General features: G+C 50.8%; 1 protein-coding gene across 1 annotated transcript in view; it reads left to right on the top strand.

Moving 5' to 3' along the window:
- utp4 (UTP4 small subunit processome component) overlaps window positions 1-19144 on the top strand; it is a 39440-nt gene extending 20296 nt beyond the window's left edge. Inside the window, exons 4-15 of the mRNA XM_085991964.1 lie at window positions 208-297; window positions 881-1092; window positions 2121-2292; window positions 2375-2466; window positions 4631-4727; window positions 9898-9962; window positions 11515-11637; window positions 12067-12223; window positions 13616-13722; window positions 14349-14444; window positions 15866-16051; window positions 18477-19144. Coding sequence (XP_085848090.1) covers window positions 208-297; window positions 881-1092; window positions 2121-2292; window positions 2375-2466; window positions 4631-4727; window positions 9898-9962; window positions 11515-11637; window positions 12067-12223; window positions 13616-13722; window positions 14349-14444; window positions 15866-16051; window positions 18477-18653 — 1574 coding nt within the window. The 3' untranslated portion in view covers window positions 18654-19144. The remainder of the gene's footprint in view (window positions 1-207; window positions 298-880; window positions 1093-2120; window positions 2293-2374; window positions 2467-4630; window positions 4728-9897; window positions 9963-11514; window positions 11638-12066; window positions 12224-13615; window positions 13723-14348; window positions 14445-15865; window positions 16052-18476) is intronic.
- The last annotated feature ends 630 nt before the right edge of the window (window positions 19145-19774 follow it).

The following is a 19774-nucleotide window of genomic DNA, read 5'->3' as shown; positions in this document are numbered from 1 at the left end:
GGAAGCAGATTCAATAGTAACTTTCAAAAGGGAATTGGGTAAATACTTGGAAGGGGAAAATTTGCAGGGCTCTGGGGAAAGAGTGGAACTAATTGTATAGGTCTTTCAAAGAGCTGACTCGATGGACCGAATTGCCTCCCCCTAAACTGTAAGAGTCTATGAATTGGCAGCAGGAAGGTGATGGGCTTCTCTCTCTCTCTTTGGCAGGTCGTGTACTCTCTTTGGCCTGGCACAAGTCGGGCACAATGATTGCGACAGGGTCACTGGATGTTATCCGAGTTTTTGATGTGAAGTCTGGTAAGTCATTGTGTTTGATTGTTACCGGGGTAAAGTCTGGTGGCTTGAGTTGATGTCCTTTGCTGAGGGGGTGAGTGAATGTTACAAGCTGCTCCTGGTGTGTGTGTGTGTTTAGTCGATGTTTTGTGTGAATTGCTCAGTGGGGTAGAACTCTGGCAATCCTGCCAGATAGGAAACCCGCTGCTCAACGTGGGCTGCTGCCCCCTGGTGTATCACGCCCTGTGGGTCTCTGCTTTTGTTGGTAGAAGTGTGCAGTGTGAAGCAGTTTGGATGCTGCCCTTTCAGCTCGGAGGCCTGAGTTTGAATCCACATCAATGGATGACGGTCTTCTCTCTCTGCCTGATGTCGAGGTCCTGTGAAAATGGGTGTGACGCACTCTTGAACCACCTCGGAGTCACTGAGAGCAAAACTAAAAAAGAAGTTTCTAAAAAATTTTGAAGCTCTCGATTGTTTGACCCGTCCGGCATTTGTGCTATTCTTTGTTCTGGGCCTGAGTCAGTTTTTCTGTCTGTGGCATTCAGCTGAATCCCAGCTCCTCCTGATTGCCCCATTCACATGTGTTCATCACGCCCTCTCTCTGCAGGTCACTGCACACGCAGTATTCACGTGGATCGCGGTAAAACAACTTTTCACAATCGGGAATGTGTGGTGTGGAGCCTCGGGTTCCTGAGTGATTACTCCATCGTTAGCGCAGACTCGGCAGGGAAAGTGCAGTTCTGGGATTGGCAGACAGGAACCCTGCTGAAAACACACCCAGTCACCAAGTGTGATGTGCTGTCACTGGCAGTGAACGAGGTGAGTGAGACGGACTCTCTGCATTGGCACATCTCTGTCACTGGTCCAATCATACCACACACATTGTTACACTCAGTTATAATGCACTGTTACATCCCACTCATGATTGGGCTGTGTTACACACCCACTCACAATCGGGCTGTGTTACACACCCACTCACTATCGGCCTTTGTTACACACCCACTCACGATCGGGCTGTGTTACACACCCACTCACTATCGGCCTTTGTTACACACCCACTCACGATCGGGCTGTGTTACACACCCACTCACGATCGGGCTGTGTTACACACCCACTCACAATCGGGCTCTGGTGACGGAATACTCTCCACTTGCCTGGATGAGTGCAGCTCCAACAACACTCAAGAAGCTCGACACCATCCAGGACAAAGCAGCCCGCTTGATTGGCACCCCATCCACCACCTTAAACATTCACTCCCTCCACCACCGGCGTACCGTGGCTGCAGTGTGTACCGTCTACAAGATGCACTGCAGCAACTCGCCAAGGCTTCTTCGGCAGCACCTCCCAAACCCGCGACCCCTTCCACCTAGAAGGACAAGGGCAGCAGGCGCTTGGGAACACCATCGCCTGCATGTTCCCCTCCAAATTACACACCATCTTGACTTGGAAATGTACCGCCGTTCCTTCATCGTCGCTGGGTCAAAATCCTGGAGCTCCCTCCCTAACAGCGCTGTGGAAGCACCTTCACCGCACAGACTGCAGCAGTTCAAGAAAACGGCTGACCACCACCTCCTCAAGGGCAATTAGGGATGGGCAATAAATGCTGGTCTTGTCAGCAACGCCCATGAACAAATTAAAAAAAAAACACCCACTCACTTATCAGATTCTGTTACACACCCACTCACTATCAGATTCTGTTACACACCCACTCACTATCAGATTCTGTTACACACCCACTCACCATCGGATTCTGTTACACACCCACTCACTATCGGGCTCTGTTACACACCCCACCCTCACTATCGGGCTCTGTTACACTCTCTGCTGACGGGGATTTTGCTCTTCAGGCCGAGGACAGCATTGCTGTCGGGACATCCGAGGGAACCGTTGTCCAATTCCAGCTGCTTGCAGTAAAGTCAGGAGCTGCCGACACCCAGTGGGTTCGTACAAAAACCTTCAAGCACCATACCCATGATGTGAGAGCCGTCGTTCACACCAAGTCTGCTCTGGTCTCGGGCGGTGAGTGGATCAGATCTGTTTCTGTGGTAGGTGAGCGCTGAGTTGGAACATTTTCCTGAACTACTTTCTTTTCCTGGATCAGGTGTGGACACCCAGCTGGTCATTCGCCCCCTGATGGAGAGAGTGGAAACCAAATCGTATGAAACTGCTCTCCGCAAGGTCCTCTTCCCACATGTAAGTGGTTGCTGCAGCCAGCATGGGCCCAGTCTGTTTGCACACAATTATTCTCCAACACAAAAACCAAGAAGTGGAATTCGGACTCTAGGCTGAGGGGCTTGTGAGCAAAGGCAGTCATAGTCTGCAGATGGTTTGCAAATGGGAATTGGAACGCTGTAGTAAGGAGCCTCTGTTTAATGTACTGTGCAGTGTGCCTTGGGTGCGGAGAATTGGTGTGAAGTACAAAATGGTGTCGCAGGGTCAACCTGGTGTGTTGCAGCCAGAAGGCAAATCTGCTCCGGTTTCAGTTCCCAGAGCAGCTTGAGTTGTGGTGAGCAAACAGAACTCGTGACTGAAAACTAAGATGCAATATAACGTGGATAAATGCATGGTTATCCACTTTGGTGTCAAAAACAGGAAGGCATATTATTATCTGTGGCAATAGATTGGGAGAAGGGGAAGTGCAACGAGACCTGGGTGTCCTTGTGCACCAGTCGCTGAAGGTAAGCATGCAGGTGCAGCAGGCGGTTAAGAAGGCAAATGGTATGTTGGCCTGCGTAGCGAGAGGATTTGAGTACAGGAACAAGGATGTCTTGCTGCAGTTGTACAGGGCCTTGGTGAGACCGCACCTTGAGTATTGTGTGCAGTTTTGGTCACCTTATCTGAGGAAGAATGTTCTTGCCATGGAGGAAGTTCAGCAAAGATTCACCAGACTGATACCTGGGATGGCAGGAATGACATATGAGGAGAGATCGGGTCGATTGGGCTTATACTCGCTGGAGTTTAGAAGAATGAGAGGGTACCTCATTGAAACTTATAAAATTTTGACAGGACTGGACAGACTAGATGCAGGAAGGATGTTCCCGATGGCAGGGGAGTCCAGAACCAGGGGTCACAGTCTAAGGATAAGGGGTAAGCCATTTAGGACAGAAATGAGGAGGAATTTCTTCACCCAGAGAGTGGTGAACCTGTGGAATTCTCTACCACAGAAGGCAGTTGAGGCCAATTCGTTAAATATATTCAAGAAGGAGTTGGATATATTTCTTAAGGCTAAAGGGATCAAGGGGTATGGGGAGAAAGCAGGGACAGGGTACTGAATTTGGATGATCAGCTATGATCGCATTGAATGGCGGAGCAGGCTCGAGGGGCCGAATGGCCTACTCCTGCTCCTATCTTCTATGTTTCTACAGCAACGCCTCCTGATAAAAGCATGGTGATTTCTCCAGTGTGCAGTGTGGAGGATAGTTACAGAATACAAATGATGTGTGTAAAATCAATCCCAGTCACTTACAGCAGTGCGATCTCCAAGCGAGATTGAGAGGGGAATTGCCCCCCAATCATCTCCATTCTGGCCGGGAACAGTGGGGTCATTATAGGCAACTGTGAATAAAGGGGCTCCAGAGAAAGCGCAGAGTTAATTTGATGTCAGCAAAATTAACTGAGAACAATGCAGTGAGAGATTGGAAACACAATACCTGTGTGAAATGAGGGGAAAATGATGCATTTTTGTCAAATATTGCTAACTTGGGATGTTGAGTAAATATGGGTCTCTTTAAATATGCAATTTGTAAACATTAAGGAGAACCATCATTTTTCTGTGTAAACCTGTGCGAGCTCTCCTGGTGACTTTGTGGTTAAGTGGATTGCCCAGTCACAGACCAGGAGTTAGCTGATCTGAGCTGGGATGGGAGGTGGGACACTGCGACTGATCTTGTGTCCTGAGCAGAGATGGTTCCTGCCCCGCCTGGTGAGTGCTTTTATATTGGGCTAGGACAAGTTTGGTGTGTGACATCCTCGTGTTTAAATATGTTGCAGAATCCAAGCCTTCAGGACAGGAGGAATTGGGGAATGTGAAGCAGAGAACAGGCCGGAGTGTAGGTGGTGCCTTGTGAAAGTAAAACAGAAAATGCTGGCAATACTCAGCGGGTCAGGCAGCATCTGTGGCGAGAGTAATAGTGTTTAAGTTTCAGGTCGATGACCTTTCGTCAGAAATTAGTGAAATTAGTTGAAGGGTTAAAATCTGGGGCGTGGTTGAATGGTTCATGTTAAAGGAGAGTTTCCAGTTAGTGAACAGCCCACCCTCCTGGCTAGAATGATGCAAGCTCTGCGTGTGGGAGGAGGGAGGGGAGACATGAAAGAGAGGCGAATGAATCTTGAAATCAATCCTTTGACTTCTCCACAGCGAAGCCTGGTGTGTTGCAGCCGGAAAGCAAAGCTGCTCCTGTTTCAGTTCCCAGAGCAGCTTGAGTTGTGGCGATTGGGCAGCTCGGGAGCCACAGGTAAGGGATCGTGTTCAGGTACAGCACGCTATGAATAAAGGGCCTCTGGAGAAAGGCAGATTTAATTTGCTGTCAGCACAATTGACTAAGCACTAAGAAGAATTGGAAACACAATACCCGTGTGAAGTGAGGTGAAGCCGAGGCAGTGAGCACAATAAACACCAGCATAGTACGCACTTTGGGCACGGTGTGTCCCAGGGTCCCAGTGAGACCTGGAATGATGCTGTTCAGAGGCTCTTTGTGAATGGTATAGCCCAGTGACACTGTTCCGGGTGGGGTGGGGGGGGTCTAAGAAGCTTTCAAAATTATGGAAAGTTTTGAGTGACTAGAATCTTGGAATGTACAGCAGTGAAGGTGGCCATTCGGCCCATCGGGCCTGTGCTGGACCTTTGAAAGAGCTCTCCAGTTAGTCCCACTCCTGCTCTTTCCCCAGTGCAGTCAATGTGAGTTGCCTCACCTTCCCCCAACTCCGTCCCACCCCAACAAAAGAGTTATACAAAATAAACCAATCAACATTTAGCAAAGCTAAATAAAATCAGTTGGAAACGAGATAAAATTAATCAAAAGACAAAATAAACCTAAAATTGAAAATGGAGAAAAAAAAAGCAAAAACAAAATAAGGCCATAAACAAGATTAAAAACATCAAAAAAGCAAAATAAATCAAAAACAAAGCAAATGTTAAATCAAAATGTATATGGGTAAAGAATGTTGGATAAAATATTCTTTTTATGATGTCCATTCCATTTAAGTTTGTACAATACAAGTCTGGTGTTAAACTTTACTTTTCATTTATTGTGCAAGTTTGAGTGGGATTTAGAGACAATAATAATGAAAACATAAGTAAGAAAATAAAAAGGAATAATTTGCCTTAATGGAATTTTTAAAAAGTTCCCAACTCCCCCTGCTCAGCATCCTGGGTCTGGAACCCCTGCCATACTCAAACCTGCCCTCAACCTGGCTTTGGGCTTGATAAAAGATATCAGAAGGAATCATACCGCATAGGAGGAGGCCATTTGGCCCATTATGCCTACGCCGGCTCTTTGGTAGAGCAATCCAATTAGTCCCATTTCCCTGCTCTTTTGCCATAACCATGCAAATTCTTCCTTTTCAAATATTTATCCAATTCCCTTTTGAAAGTTAATATTGAATCTGCTTCCACCGCCCTTTCAGGCAGCGCATTCCAAATCACAACTAGTTGTGTAAAAAAAAATTCTCCTCATCTCTGGCTAGCGACCCTCCTGCCAGTGGAAACAGTTTCTCCTTATTTACTCTCTCAAAACCTCTCAAAATTTTGAACACCTCTATTAAATCTCTTAACCATCTCTGCTCTAAGGAGAACAACCCTAGCTTCTTTAATCTCCAGATAACTGAAGTCCCTCATCCCTGATAAAATTCTAGTAAATTCATTTGCGCAGTGAACAATGTTGTTGCTGCTACTGGTGTTGTTCTTAACTGCCCATGGACAAAAATGTCACGCTCAGAGGAGTTTGTCGCCCACCCTGTACAAATAAAAATTAGAGGGAACATTGCACTACCACATTCCTTTTTACTCCCCCCACTTGAATGTACCATGGTGCCATGGTCAGTTTGCCCATCCTCCCTGCAGTCCTTGTTCTCATCCATACAGGTAGCAAGTACCTCGTACCTGTTGGACAAGGTCAAGGGCTGAGGCTCCTTCATCAATATATCCTGGGTCCCCATACCTTCCTGACTCGCAGTCACACCCTCCTGTCCCTGAACATTGACTAACTCTAAAGTACTACTTAACCTAAGGGGTGTGACTGCCTCCTGGAACAAAGTGTCCAGGTAACTTTCCCCCTCCCTGATGCATCGCAATGTCTGCAGCTCGGACTCCAGCTCAACAACTCTGAGCCCAAGTTCCTCGAGCTGCAGACACTTACCGCAAATCTGATTGCTCGGGATCTCATTGGTCTCCACCAACTCCCACATGCTGCAGTTACCACACACCACCTGCACAGCCATCTCTATCTAATCTTATTTTATTTATATAATTAGTTACAGTTTTTATTCAAATGATTATTTTTAGTTTTAATTAGTTAATTTAGTTTGTTATTAATTCAATAAAGTTATAGTAGTTAATACTCTCCCAGTTCTGAATTTAATCCACTCACCTAGCCTAGAGAGCAAAAGAACTGTAATACTCACCAACCAGTCACCTACCTGCTGTCCTGTGATGTCACTCCTTGATTTTTGTTGTTTTTGAATTTGAATGTACCGCCGCTTTTCCTCTTGCTGCTGCTCGGGTCCACTCTTTCCAAGGCCTTCTCCCCCGCTGTTTTTGTACCGCCGCTCAGGTCCACTCAACTTTAGTAAAATTTTAGCATAACTTACTTGCTTTTATACGCTCTTCCTCTATTAATAAAGCCAAAGATCCCATATACTCTTTTAACAGCCATCTCAACCTCTCCTGCCATCTTCAAGGATTTTTGTACATACACCCCCAGGTCTCTCTGTTCCTGCAACCCCTTTAGTCAGTATCCGAAATAGCAAAGGACCCAATGTCCGGGTTTGAGTTATCAGAAGCACCCACTGTCTAGGACTGAATTATCAGAAGGACCCACAGTCTGGGCTTTAAAGTGTTTTACACAGTGAGTTGTGATTTGGAATGCACTGCCTGAAAGGGTGGTGGAGGCAGGTTCAATAATAACTTTCAAAAGGGAATTGGATAAATACTTGAAAAGAAAAAATTTGCAGGGCTGTGTACCATTTAGAATTGTACCATATAGTTTATATTGCCTCTCCTCATCCTTCCTACCAAAATACATCATTTTACACTTCTCTGTGTTAAATTGCATCTGCCACATGTCTGCCCATTTCACCAGTCTGTCTATGTCCTTCTGAAGTCTGTTACTGTCTTCCTCATTGTTTACTATATTTGAGTTTTGTGCCATCTGCAAACTTTGAAATGATGCCCTGTATTCCCAAGTCCAGGTCATTAATAGACATCTAAAAGTTGGTCCTAATACCAATCCTGGGGAACACCACTGTATGCTTCCCTCTACTATGAAAAACAACCGTTCACCACTACTCTCTGCTTTCTGTCCCTTAGCCAATTTTTGTATCCATGCTGCTGCCGTCCCTTTAATCCCATGGGCTTTAATTTTGCTAACAAGTCTATTATGTGGTACTTCTATTAAACACCTTTTGAAAGTCCATATACACAACGTCAACCGCACTACCCTCATCAACCCTCTCCGTAACTTCATCAAAGAACTCGATCAAGGTAGTCAAACACGATTTGCTGTAAACATTTGACTTTTATTTATTAACCCATAATTTTCCAAGTCCCAGATTATTGTTTCTAAAAGTTTCCCCACCACTGACATTTGGCTGACTGGCCTGTAGTTGCTGGGTTTATCACTCTTCCCTTTTTTGAACAGGGGTGTAACATTTGCAGTCCTCTGGCACCACCCCCATGTCAAAGGAGGATTGGAAGATTGTGGCCAGAGCCTCAGCAATTTCCACCCTTCCTTCCCTCAGTAACCTGGGATGCATCCCATCCGGATCGGGTGACTTTTCTACTTTGAGGACTGCCAACCTTTTAAGTACCTCCTCTTTATCTATTTTTATCCGATCCAATGTCGCTACTGTCTCCTCCTTTACTGCCACATTGGCAGTATCCTCCTCTCTAGTGGAGACCGATGCAAAGTGCTCATTTAGTACCTCATCATGCCCTCTGCCTCCACAATATCTATTTTTTGGTCCCTAATCAGCCCCAACCTTCCTTTGACTCTCCATTTATATGTTTATAAAAGATTTTTTGGTTCCCTTTTATGTAAGCCGCTAATCTATTCTCACACTCTCTCTTTGCCCCTCTTATTCCCCATTTCAGTTCTCTGTACTTTCTATATTGAGCTTGGTTCTCTACTGAATTATGAACCTGACATCATAAGCCTCCTTTTTCTGTTTTATTTTAATCACTAAACAGTGAAAGATTATTTCCATTGTCTGATAGATTGGTAACACGGGGATAGACTGAGGATAGAACAATGGGGAGGGTAGAAGAGATTTTTTTGGGCATGAAATGCTTTACCACAAGTGGCAATTGAGGCAGCAACTAACATCATTGAAAAGGGAATTTGATAAGTATTTGTAAAGTATTTAAAAAGATACGCGGAAAGAGCAATGTAATGGGATTAGAATAACTGCTCCAGTCAAAGAGCTGGCCCAAGAATGTGGGCCTTTCATTATTTAGTGATTAAATATCCTTCTGTGCTGTAATTTCTATCATTCTTTGTGAAGTTTCACATCCATAAACTGACTCAAATATAGGAAACTCTCTTTTAACCGGCACCTAAATCTCTGTTAACCGGCAAAATTCAGGAGTAGGTTCAGGTAAGTTTTACTTCATATTAGTGGCAGCTCCTGGATCTGTGGCTGTGTAACTGGGGTTCGTGCACTTGTTGCTAAGCAACAGGGACGCTTGATCTGTGGCCGGAGTTCCTGCACATGTTGCTAAGCAACAGGGAAGCCTGGATTTGTTGCTGTGTACGGAGCTCTCGTACCTTTTAAACTATACCTCTCTGTAATCTGGACTTTTTGATAAACCGGCACCACGACGGTCCCGTTGGTGCCGGATAATCGAGTTTCCTGTAGTGACTGGATTGTCCTGTTTAAACTTCACGTGCCTCGTTAGTGGATAAATCCGTACCTAGAACTCCCAAGATCTGTTGGAATGAGCAACTTGAGAGATGTACAAATTAATATCAACTGGCATTTAACCCAATTGCAAACTGTCAGCACAGTTACTAACGGAGGGCAGCGACTCTTTCACAACGATCCTAGCTTCCATTCCCCAACCTGGGTTTGAGCCCAGAGCCCATACAATCTACACCAGGGTGTCCAAGCCTTATGCCTTCATGCACCCCATGGGAGTGTACCACAGAGCCTTGTGTTAAACCCATGTTCCCATTAACATGGGTTTGTCTCTTGGCAATTTTTCTGCTCATTCAAGGAACTGCAGCTTTTGCTGCTCCTATCTCCTACTTGTGATGTCGAGTCTGTCCTGAACCAGATCTGGTTGGAATATTTCCCATTGTTTATGGACTTGGGTGTTATTTGCCAATTTTCCTTTCCAGTTTATCCAGACTAGTTCTCTTGTTATCTGAATGATATATAGTGTGACATTTCTCTCCCGCTCTGTCTCAGGGACTCCTGGGGATGTCCTGCCCATCAGCAAGAAACCGGAGAAACTGCTGCAATTAAAGTCCAAGGTGTGTGCGAGGAACGGGAAGCTTTTGACTCCGACATTAGCGATGGATGTTTTGAACTCTGACCAGCGAGCCCAGCGTCTGTACGGTATCTGTGTAACCCCACCCCCCAGGGGTCAGTGCTGGGTCCCCAACTCTTTACAATCTATATTAACGATTTGGAGGAGGGGACCGAGTGTAACATATCAAAGTTTGCAGATGATACTAAGATGGGGGGGAAAGTAGTGAGTGAGGAGGACATAAAAAACCTGCAAGGGGACATAGACAGGCTAAGTAAGTGGGCAGAGATTTGGCAGATGGAATACAATACTGGAAAGTGTGAGGTTATGCACTTTGGCAGGAAAAATCGTAGAGCAAGTTATTATCTTAATGGCAAGAAACTGGAAAGTACTGAAGTACAAAGGGATCGGGGGGTCCTGGTGCACGAAACTCAAAAGGTTAGTATGCAGGTGCAGCAAGTGATTAAGAAGGCCAATGGAATGTTGGCTTTCATTGCTAGGGGGATAGAATATAAAAATAGGGAGGTTTTGCTTCAGTTGTACAAGGTATTGGTGAGACCGCACCTGGAATACTGCATACAGTTTTGGTGTCCATACTTAAGAAAAGACATACTTGCTCTCGAGTCAGTACAAAGAAGGTTCACTCGGTTAATCCCGGGGATGAGGGGATGGACATATGAGGAGAGGTTGAGTAGATTGAGACTCTACTCATTGGAGTTCAGAAGAATGAGAGGCGATCTTATTGAAACATATAAGATTGTGAAGGGGTTGGATCGGGTGGATGCGGGGAGGATGTTCCCGATGATGGGTGAAACTAGAACTAGGGGGCATAGTCTTAGAATAAGGGGCTGCTCTTTCAAAACTGAGATGAGGAGGAACTACTTCACTCAGAGGGTGGTAGGTCCATGGAATATGCTGCCCCAAAAAGCTGTAGAAGCTACATCATTACATAAATTTAAAACAGAAATAGACAGTTTCCTAGAAGTAAAGGGAATTAAGGGTTACGGGGAGCGGGCAGGAATTTGGACATGAGTCTAGGTTCGGATCGGTCGTGGCCCTGTGGGTAGCGGAGCGGGCCCAGCGGCCGTGTAGCCTGATCCTGCTCCTATTTCGTGTGTCTAATTCTGTTAGATTCAGGAGGTGGTTCTGTGATAGTAGATTGGCGGTTAGGATCAGATCAGCCATGATCTTATTGAATGGCGGAGCAGGCTCGAGGGGCCGATTGGCCTACTCCTGCTCCTATTTCTTATGTTCTTAGACAGCCATAGCTCGCTTCCATTATGGTGACTCATTTCTGCTCTTGAGCTGAAGTGAGCCCAACTTGTGTCTCTGTGGGAGTTGCCCCCGGGCGCTGGGATCTCGGGGAGTTGCCCCCGAGCGCTGGGATCTCGGGGAGTTGCCCCCGGGCGCTGGGAGCTCGGGGAGTTGCCCCCGGGCGCTGGGATCTCGGGGTGTTGCCCCCGGGCGCTGGGATCTGTGGGAGTTGCCCTGGGCGCTGGAATCTAAATCTGTGTTGACATTGAGCCTGGTTCTGTCTTGTCAATTCTCTTGTGTAGGGTTGTGATCACATACGGTGCTGTGCACTCTCTCCGTGTGGAACTTGGATTGCATTCTCGACCATCTACAGAGTTCGCCTGTATCGGTTACAGTACGAGAATGACTCCATCACTGTTAATGCGGTAGGTCAGCTGTGACGGTGTAAGATGGAAATCGGAGGGGAGGTGGTAGCAGATGTCGAGTTGTGTTGACTTCTTGTGAGTTGGTTTGAGTGATGGTGGTGTGAGGGGTGGGGGTTGGTGGAAAGAGTGTATATGTGACGAAGGGTGGGTGGGGTCGGGTGTGTGAGATGTAGGTGTGTGACACGGGGGGGGTGGGTGGGGGTGCATGTGTGGGGCGGGCCTGTCTGCCTGTGGGGGTGGGGTGGGGTCTCCCTGCAGGGTGGGGGTGCACAGGCCTGCCTTCCGGGGGCGGTGTCTGCCTGCCTGCGAAGGGATGGGGTCTGTCTGCGGGAGGGTTGCTCTGTATCTGTGGGGTCCCGGCTGGGTTGTGCTGGGCTTATGTCAGTGATTTCTGACCGTGTGCACTTCTTAACCCTTACCCTCCCACAGGTCTCGCGGATTGCAAAGACTCTGCAGCCGGCGCATCAGTTGCTGTTTTCTGAAGATTCCACCAGACTGTTTGTTGCCTCCGATCACAGCCGTGTTCATGTCGTGGATCTGGTGACGCCGGGCTCCAAACGCGCACACCCCCTTGCGCCCAAATCTGGTGAGCCTTCCTCGGAAATGCTGCTAACCATTTGGGATCCTTGCAAGCTCCACAGTATTTGCCTGATGCTCAAATGTAAAGGCAGTGACCTCCAGACAGCTGACTGGGGCACAAGATATTGTTCTCTCTTGGTGTTAAACCATTGGCCACCAATGTCACGCGACTTCCCCTCCGCACATTTGCTGCTGTATGCAATTTCGCGATTATTGGGATTGTCCATCCAACGGAGGGGTGTTCAGTGTTTTCCATCTCTCCCGCCCCACACCCACCCACCCACTGTCCTGAAGGTGCTGATTCTCACTGGGGTACAGTTCCTGAAGGTGCTGACTCTCACTGGGGTACAGTTCCTGAAGGTGCTGACTCTCACTGGTGTACAGTTCCAGAAGGTGCTGACTCTCACTGGGGTTCAGTTCCTGAAGGTGCTGACTCTCACTGGGGTTCAGTTCCTGAAGGTGCTGACTCTCACTGGTGTACAGTTCCAGAAGGTGCTGACTCTCACTGGGGTACAGTTCCTGAAGGTGCTGACTCTCACTGGGGTACAGTTCCTGAAGCTGCTGACTCTCACTGGGGTTCAGTTCCTGAAGGTGCTGACTCTCACTGGGGTACAGTTCCTGAAGCTGCTGACTCTCACTGGGGTACAGTTCCTGAAGGTGCTGACTCTCACTGGGGTTCAGTTCCTGAAGGTGCTGACTCTCACTGGGGTACAGTTCCTGAAGGTGCTGACTCTCACTGGGGTACAGTTCCTGAAGCTGCTGACTCTCACTGGGGTACAGTTCCTGAAGGTGCTGACTCTCACTGGGGTACAGTTCCTGAAGGTGCTGACTCTCACTGGGGTACAGTTCCTGAAGGTGCTGACTCTCACTGGGGTACAGTTCCTGAAGCTGCTGACTCTCACTGGGGTACAGTTCCTGAAGGTGCTGACTCTCACTGGGGTACAGTTCCTGAAGCTGCTGACTCTCACTGGGGTACAGTTCCTGAAGGTGCTGACTCTCACTAGGGTACAGTTCCTGAAGGTGCTGACTCTCACTGGGGTACAGTTCCTGAAGCTGCTGACTCTCACTGGGGTACAGTTCCTGAAGGTGCTGACTCTCACTGGGGTACAGTTCCTGAAGGTGCTGACTCTCACTGGGGTATAGTTCCTGAAGGTGCTGACTCTCACTGGGGTACAGTTCCTGAAGGTGCTGACTCTCACTGGAGTACAGTTCCTGAAGGTGCTGACTCTCACTGGGGTACAGTTCACTAAATCAGGTTTTGACACTTGCTGTGTAATAAACAAATCCTGGTCTGTTTTCACACCCATTCTTGGTTTGCTGGGTGAATCAGTGCCTGTCCTGGGAGGTTTTCTTTAGTTTGTGTTTTGCTGAGTAGCTCACAGTCTGTTCTCTCCTGCAGTGTCCCTTGAGCCTGTCTGTCTGTTGGCAGCGAGTGCTGATGGCAACTGGCTGGCGGCTGCAAGTTACAGCTGTGAAATCAACATCTATAACCTCGAGCAGCTAAAGGTAGGAGCCGGAGACCAGAAACTTCAGGCTGACACCTGGGTATGGGGGTGACAGAGGAGGGGGAGGGGCACGGATCGGGGGTGGTGTCGGTGGAGGGGGACGGTGTTCGAGGGAGGGGGAGTCGGCGGAGGGGGACGGTGTTCGGGGGCGGGGCAGAGGGAGGGGGAGTCGGCGGAGGGGGCGGTGTAGGGGGCAGGGCCAAGGGATGGGGGTGTTGGAGGGGAGTGTAGGGGCAGGCCCAAGGGATCGGGATGTTGGAGGGGAGGGATGGTGTAGGGGGCAGGGGATGGGGGTGTTGGAGGGGAGGGGTGATGTAGGGGGCAGGGAATGGGGGTGTTGGAGGGGAGGGGTGGTGTAGGGGGCAGGGTCAAGGGATGGGGGTGTTGGACGGGCGGGTAGGGGCAGGGCCAAGGGATCGGGATGTTGGAGGGGAGGGATGGTGTAGGGGCCAAGGGATGGGGGTGTTGGAGGGGAGGCGGTGTACAGGGTCGAGCCGGGGAAGCAGCATTGTTGGAGGAGGGGAGGGATGGGGGTGTTGGGTGGGAGGGGGTGAAGGGGCGGTGTTCGGGGCGCTGTCAGCGAGGCCTGTGTTTCTGAGTACTGATGGATCTCCTCTTCTTCTTCAGCATCACTGCACTGTTCCAGTCTATAACCATCTCCCCACTGCCATGGCCATTAATCCACAGACCAACAACCTGATCGCTGTCCACGCAGATCACCAGGTACGGACCCACTGTAGCCGAGTGAGATCACACACCACCTGCCTGTCCGCACCGTGAAATGGTCCGATCTGTGAACCTTGCTGTTGGATTCTCTGTTGCTGTGGGGGTTAGTGGGAGATTCCTGTTAGCAAAATTAAAGCCCATGGGATTAAATGGACAGTGACAACATAGATACAAAGTTGGCTAAGGGACAGAAAGCAGAGAGTAGTGGTGAACAGTTCTTTTTCAGACTGGAGGGAAGTGTACAGTGGTGTTCCCCAGGGGTCGGTATTAGGACCACTGCTCTTTGATGTATATTGACCTGGACTTGGGTGTACAGGGCATAATTTCAAAGATACGAAACTCGGAAATGTTAGTAAATAGTGAAGAGGATAGTAACAGATTCCACACAGACTGGTGAAATGGGCAGACACGTGGCAGATGAAATTTAACGCAGAGAAGTGATATATTTGGAAGGAAGAATGAGAATGAGGAAAGGCAATATAAACTATATGGTACAATTCTAAAGGGGGGTGCAGGAACAGAGAGACCTGGGGGGGTATATACAAGGTGGCAGGGCAGGTTGAGAAAGCAGTTAAAAAAGCATATGGGACCCTTGTAAGGCACCACACAAGTGCCAGGCAATGACTATCTCCAACAAGCGAGAGTCTAACCACCGCCCCTTGCCATTCAACGGCATTACCATCGCCGAATCCCCCACCATCAATATCCTGGGGGTCACCATTGACCAGAAACTTAACTGGACCAGTCACATAAATACTGTGGCAACAAGAGCTGGGTATTCTGCGGCGAGTATCTCACCACTTGACTCCCCAAAGCCTTTCCACCATCTGTAAGGCACAAGTCAGGAGTGTGATGGAATACTCTCCACTTGCCTGGATGAGTGCAGCTCCAACAACACTCAAGAAGCTCGACACCATCCAGGACAAAGCAGCTCGCTTGATTGGCACCCCATCCACCACCTTAAACATTCACTCCCTCCACCACCGGCGCACTGTGGCTGCAGTGAGTACCATCTACAAGATGCACTGCAGCAACTCCGCCACGGCTTCGTCGACAGCACTTCCCAAACCCGCGACCTCTTCCACCTAGAAGGACAAGGGCAGCAGACGCATGGGAACACCACCACCTCCAAGTTCCCCTCCGAGTCACACACCATCCTGACTTGGAAGTATATCGCCGTTCCTTCATCGTCGCTGGGTCAATATCCTGGCACTCCCTCCCTAACAGCACTGTGGGAGTACCTTCACCACATGGACTGCAGTGGTTCAAGAAGGTGGCCCACCACCACCTTTTCCCAAGGGCAACTAGGGATGGGCAATAAATGCTGGCCTTGCCTGGGACATCCACATCCCATGAACCAATAAAAAAAAGTTATGCTAATTTATAACCTTTTATAAATCACATTTTTCTCTCCTCAGATTTTTGAGTTCAGCATCAATGAGAAAAAGTACAGTGAGTGGAGCCGGGGACTGCAGCGACAGGGACTGCACCCACTCTGGGTCGAACGGGATACGCCCATCACACACGTGACCTTTAACCCTAAAGTGCCCACACACATTATCATTCATGATGCATATATGTTCTGTATCATTGACCAATTGCTGGTAAGTCTCCTGGCCAGAATACCCGGCCTCGCTGATCCGTCTCTCGCCTTTCGCTGCCCCCCCACCAACGGCCTCGCTGACCCATCTTCCTTCCCCCCACCACTGCCCCCCACCCCCGTCATAGCCTTGCTGACCCGTTCCCACCCACCCCCACGGCCTCGCTGACCTGACACACACACACACTCACTCTCTCTCTCTCTCTCGCTCCTCTACCCCCCCCCCCCAAACACGGCCTCGCTGACCCCTCTCTTTCCCCCGCCCCCCCCCCCCAAAAATCGGTCTCACTTTCCCCTCCCCTCTCTTTCTCCCCCCCCCCCCCCCCCCCCCCCACCCCAACGGAATTTATATCCTGATCTTAATTCCTCTATGGCCACTCAACTCCACTCCTGCGTTCTACAGTCTTAAGGAGGTGCGGGTCTCCTGTGCTTCTCCCCTCCCCCCACCTGCCTTCTCCCCTCCCCCCACCTGCCTTCTCCCCTCCCCCCACCTGCCTTCTCCCCTCCCCCCACCTGCCTTCTCCCCTCCCCCCACCTGCCTTCTCCCCTCCCCCCACCTGCCTTCTCCCCTCCCCCCACCTGCCTTCTCCCCTCCCCCCACCTGCCTTCTCCCCTCCCCCCACCTGCCTTCTCCCCTCCCCCCACCTGCCTTCTCCCCTCCCCCCACCTGCCTTCTCCCCTCCCCCCCACCTGCCTTCTCCCCTCCCCCCACCTGCCTTCTCCCCTCCCCCCACCTGCCTTCTCCCCTCCCCCCACCTGCCTTCTCCCCTCCCCCCACCTGCCTTCTCCCCTCCCCCCACCTGCCTTCTCCCCTCCCCCCACCTGCCTTCTCCCCTCCCCCCACCTGCCTTCTCCCCTCCCCCCACCTGCCTTCTCCCCTCCCCCCACCTGCCTTCTCCCCTCCCCCCACCTGCCTTCTCCCCTCCCCCCACCTGCCTTCTCCCCTCCCCCCACCTGCCTTCTCCCCTCCCCCCACCTGCCTTCTCCCCTCCCCCCACCTGCCTTCTCCCCTCCCCCCACCTGCCTTCTCCCCTCCCCCCACCTGCCTTCTCCCCTCCCCCCACCTGCCTTCTCCCCTCCCCCCACCTGCCTTCTCCCTTCTCCCCTCCCCCCACCTGCCTTCTCCCCTCCCCCCACCTGCCTTCTCCCCTCCCCCCACCTGCCTTCTCCCCTCCCCCACCTGCCTTCTCCCCTCCCCCCACCTGCCTTCTCCCCTCCCCCCCACCTGCCTTCTCCCCTCCCCCCCACCTGCCTTCTCCCTCCCCCCACCTGCCTTCTCCCCTCCCCCCACCTGCCTTCTCCCCTCCCCCCACCTGCCTTCTCCCCTCCCCCACCTGCCTTCTCCCCTCCCCCCACCTGCCTTCTCCCCTCCCCCCCACCTGCCTTCTCCCCTCCCCCCACCTGCCTTCTCCCCTCCCCCCACCTGCCTTCTCCCCTCCCCCCACCTGCCTTCTCCCCTCCCCCCACCTGCCTTCTCCCCTCCCCCCACCTGCCTTCTCCCCTCCCCCCACCTGCCTTCTCCCCTCCCCCCACCTGCCTTCTCCCCTCCCCCCACCTGCCTTCTCCCCTCCCCCCACCTGCCTTCTCCCCTCCCCCCACCTGCCTTCTCCCCTCCCCCCACCTGCCTTCTCCCCTCCCCCCACCTGCCTTCTCCCCTCCCCCCACCTGCCTTCTCCCCTCCCCCCACCTGCCTTCTCCCCTCCCCCCACCTGCCTTCTCCCCTCCCCCCACCTGCCTTCTCCCCTCCCCCCACCTGCCTTCTCCCCTCCCCCCCCCACCTGCCTTTCTCCCCCCCCCCCACCTGCCTTCTCCCCTCCCCCCTCCCCCCACCTGCCTTCTCCCCTCCCCCCACCTGCCTTCTCCCCTCCCCCCACCTGCCTTCTCCCCTCCCCCCACCTGCCTTCTCCCCTCCCCCCACCTGCCTTCTCCCCTCCCCCCACCTGCCTTCTCCCCTCCCCCCACCTGCCTTCTCCCCTCCCCCCACCTGCCTTCTCCCCTCCCCCCACCTGCCTTCTCCCCTCCCCCCACCTGCCTTCTCCCCTCCCCCCACCTGCCTTCTCCCCTCCCCCCACCTGCCTTCTCCCCTCCCCCCACCTGCCTTCTCCCCTCCCCCCACCTGCCTTCTCCCCTCCCCCCACCTGCCTTCTCCCCTCCCCCCACCTGCCTTCTCCCCTCCCCCCACCTGCCTTCTCCCCTCCCCCCACCTGCCTTCTCCCCCTCCCCCCCCCACCTGCCTTCTCCCCTCCCCCCACCACCTGCCTTCTCCCCTCCCCCCACCTGCCTTCTCCCCTCCCCCCACCTGCCTTCTCCCTGCCTGCTGTGAGGAGGACAGATTACTCCGCAGTAATCTGTGGGTTTTGCAATTGTTGATAATTGCACTCTTGTCCTTTGATGCATTTTTCTCGAGACTAATTCTCAATTCCTTCCAGCGCCTGCCGACTGCGAAATCTCTGCTCAGTAACCAGATGACCCTGAGAGCCCTGTCCGTAAAGGCTCGCAAGGCCCAAGAACACGCATTCAAAATCTGCAGGAAATTCAAGGTGAGATCTGAGGGACTTGCAGAATGTTTTAGCACAGGGATTGGCCTTTCGGCTCATCAGATCTGAGCTGGTATTGTCCTCCACATGAGCCACTCAGTCTAATCTCACTCTCCCCCTTCACTCCCCACACCCTTTAATATCCAACCCAGTCGAATCCCACTCTCCCCTCAATCCCCTCTAAACATAGAAACATAGAAGGTAGGAGCAGGAGTAGGCCATTCGGCCCCTCGAGCCTGTTCCGCCATTTAATGAGATCATGGCTGATCATCCAAATTCAGTACCCTGTCCCTGCTTTCTCCCTGTATCCCTTGATCCCTTTAGCCTTAAGAAATATATCTAACTCCTTCTTGAATATATTTAATGAATTTGCCTCAACTGCCTTCTGTGGTAGAGAATTCCACAGGTTCACCACTCTCTGGGTGAAGAAATTCCTCCTCATCTCTGTCCTAAATGGCTTACCCCTTATCTTTAGACTGTGACCCCTGGTTGTGCAGTTAAAATTGGAGACAAACAAACAAAATACTTCCCACAGGGGCGGGGGGTGACGCAGGGCTCGCCAATCTCACCGACACTCTTTAATATTTACATTAATGGATTGGCAAAACTACTTGAACAATCTACAGCACCCGGCCTCACCCTATATGAATCCAAGGTTAAATTCCTCCTCTATGCCGACGACCTGGTTCTGCTGTCACCAACTAAGGAGGGTCTACAGCAGAACCTGGACCTGCTGGAGTCGTACTGCCAGACTTGGGCCCTGACAATAAATCCCCAAAAAACCAAAGTCCTTGTGTTCCAGCAAAGATCCAAACAACATGGACCCACAATAAATTTCACAGTAGGAACAACCAAAATTGAACAAACCACTCACTACACATACTTGGGCTTAAAAATCAGTTCTACGGGAAACTTCAAACTGGCTGTGAATGAACTGAAAGAGAAAGCAAGAAGGGCTTTCTATGCCATCAAAAAATCAATCCAAATAGAAATCCCAATTAGCATTTGGCTCAAAATTTTCAAATCAGTAATTGAACCAATTGCACTCTATGGCAGTGAGGTCTGGGGACCACTAACACAACAAGATTTTGCAAAATGGGACAAACACCCAATTGAGATCCTACATGCGGAATTCTGTAAAAGTATCCTCCGGACTCAAAGGAAAACAGTAAACAACGCATGCAGGGGCG

This window comes from Somniosus microcephalus, chromosome 6 (genome assembly GCF_052327205.1).
Source record: "Somniosus microcephalus isolate GS21.2 chromosome 6, FLI_Smic_1.0, whole genome shotgun sequence".
In the NCBI taxonomy this organism is placed as follows: domain Eukaryota; kingdom Metazoa; phylum Chordata; class Chondrichthyes; order Squaliformes; family Somniosidae; genus Somniosus; species Somniosus microcephalus.
Note: the sequence above shows the minus strand (reverse complement) of the source record. Positions and strands in the feature narration are given on the sequence as shown.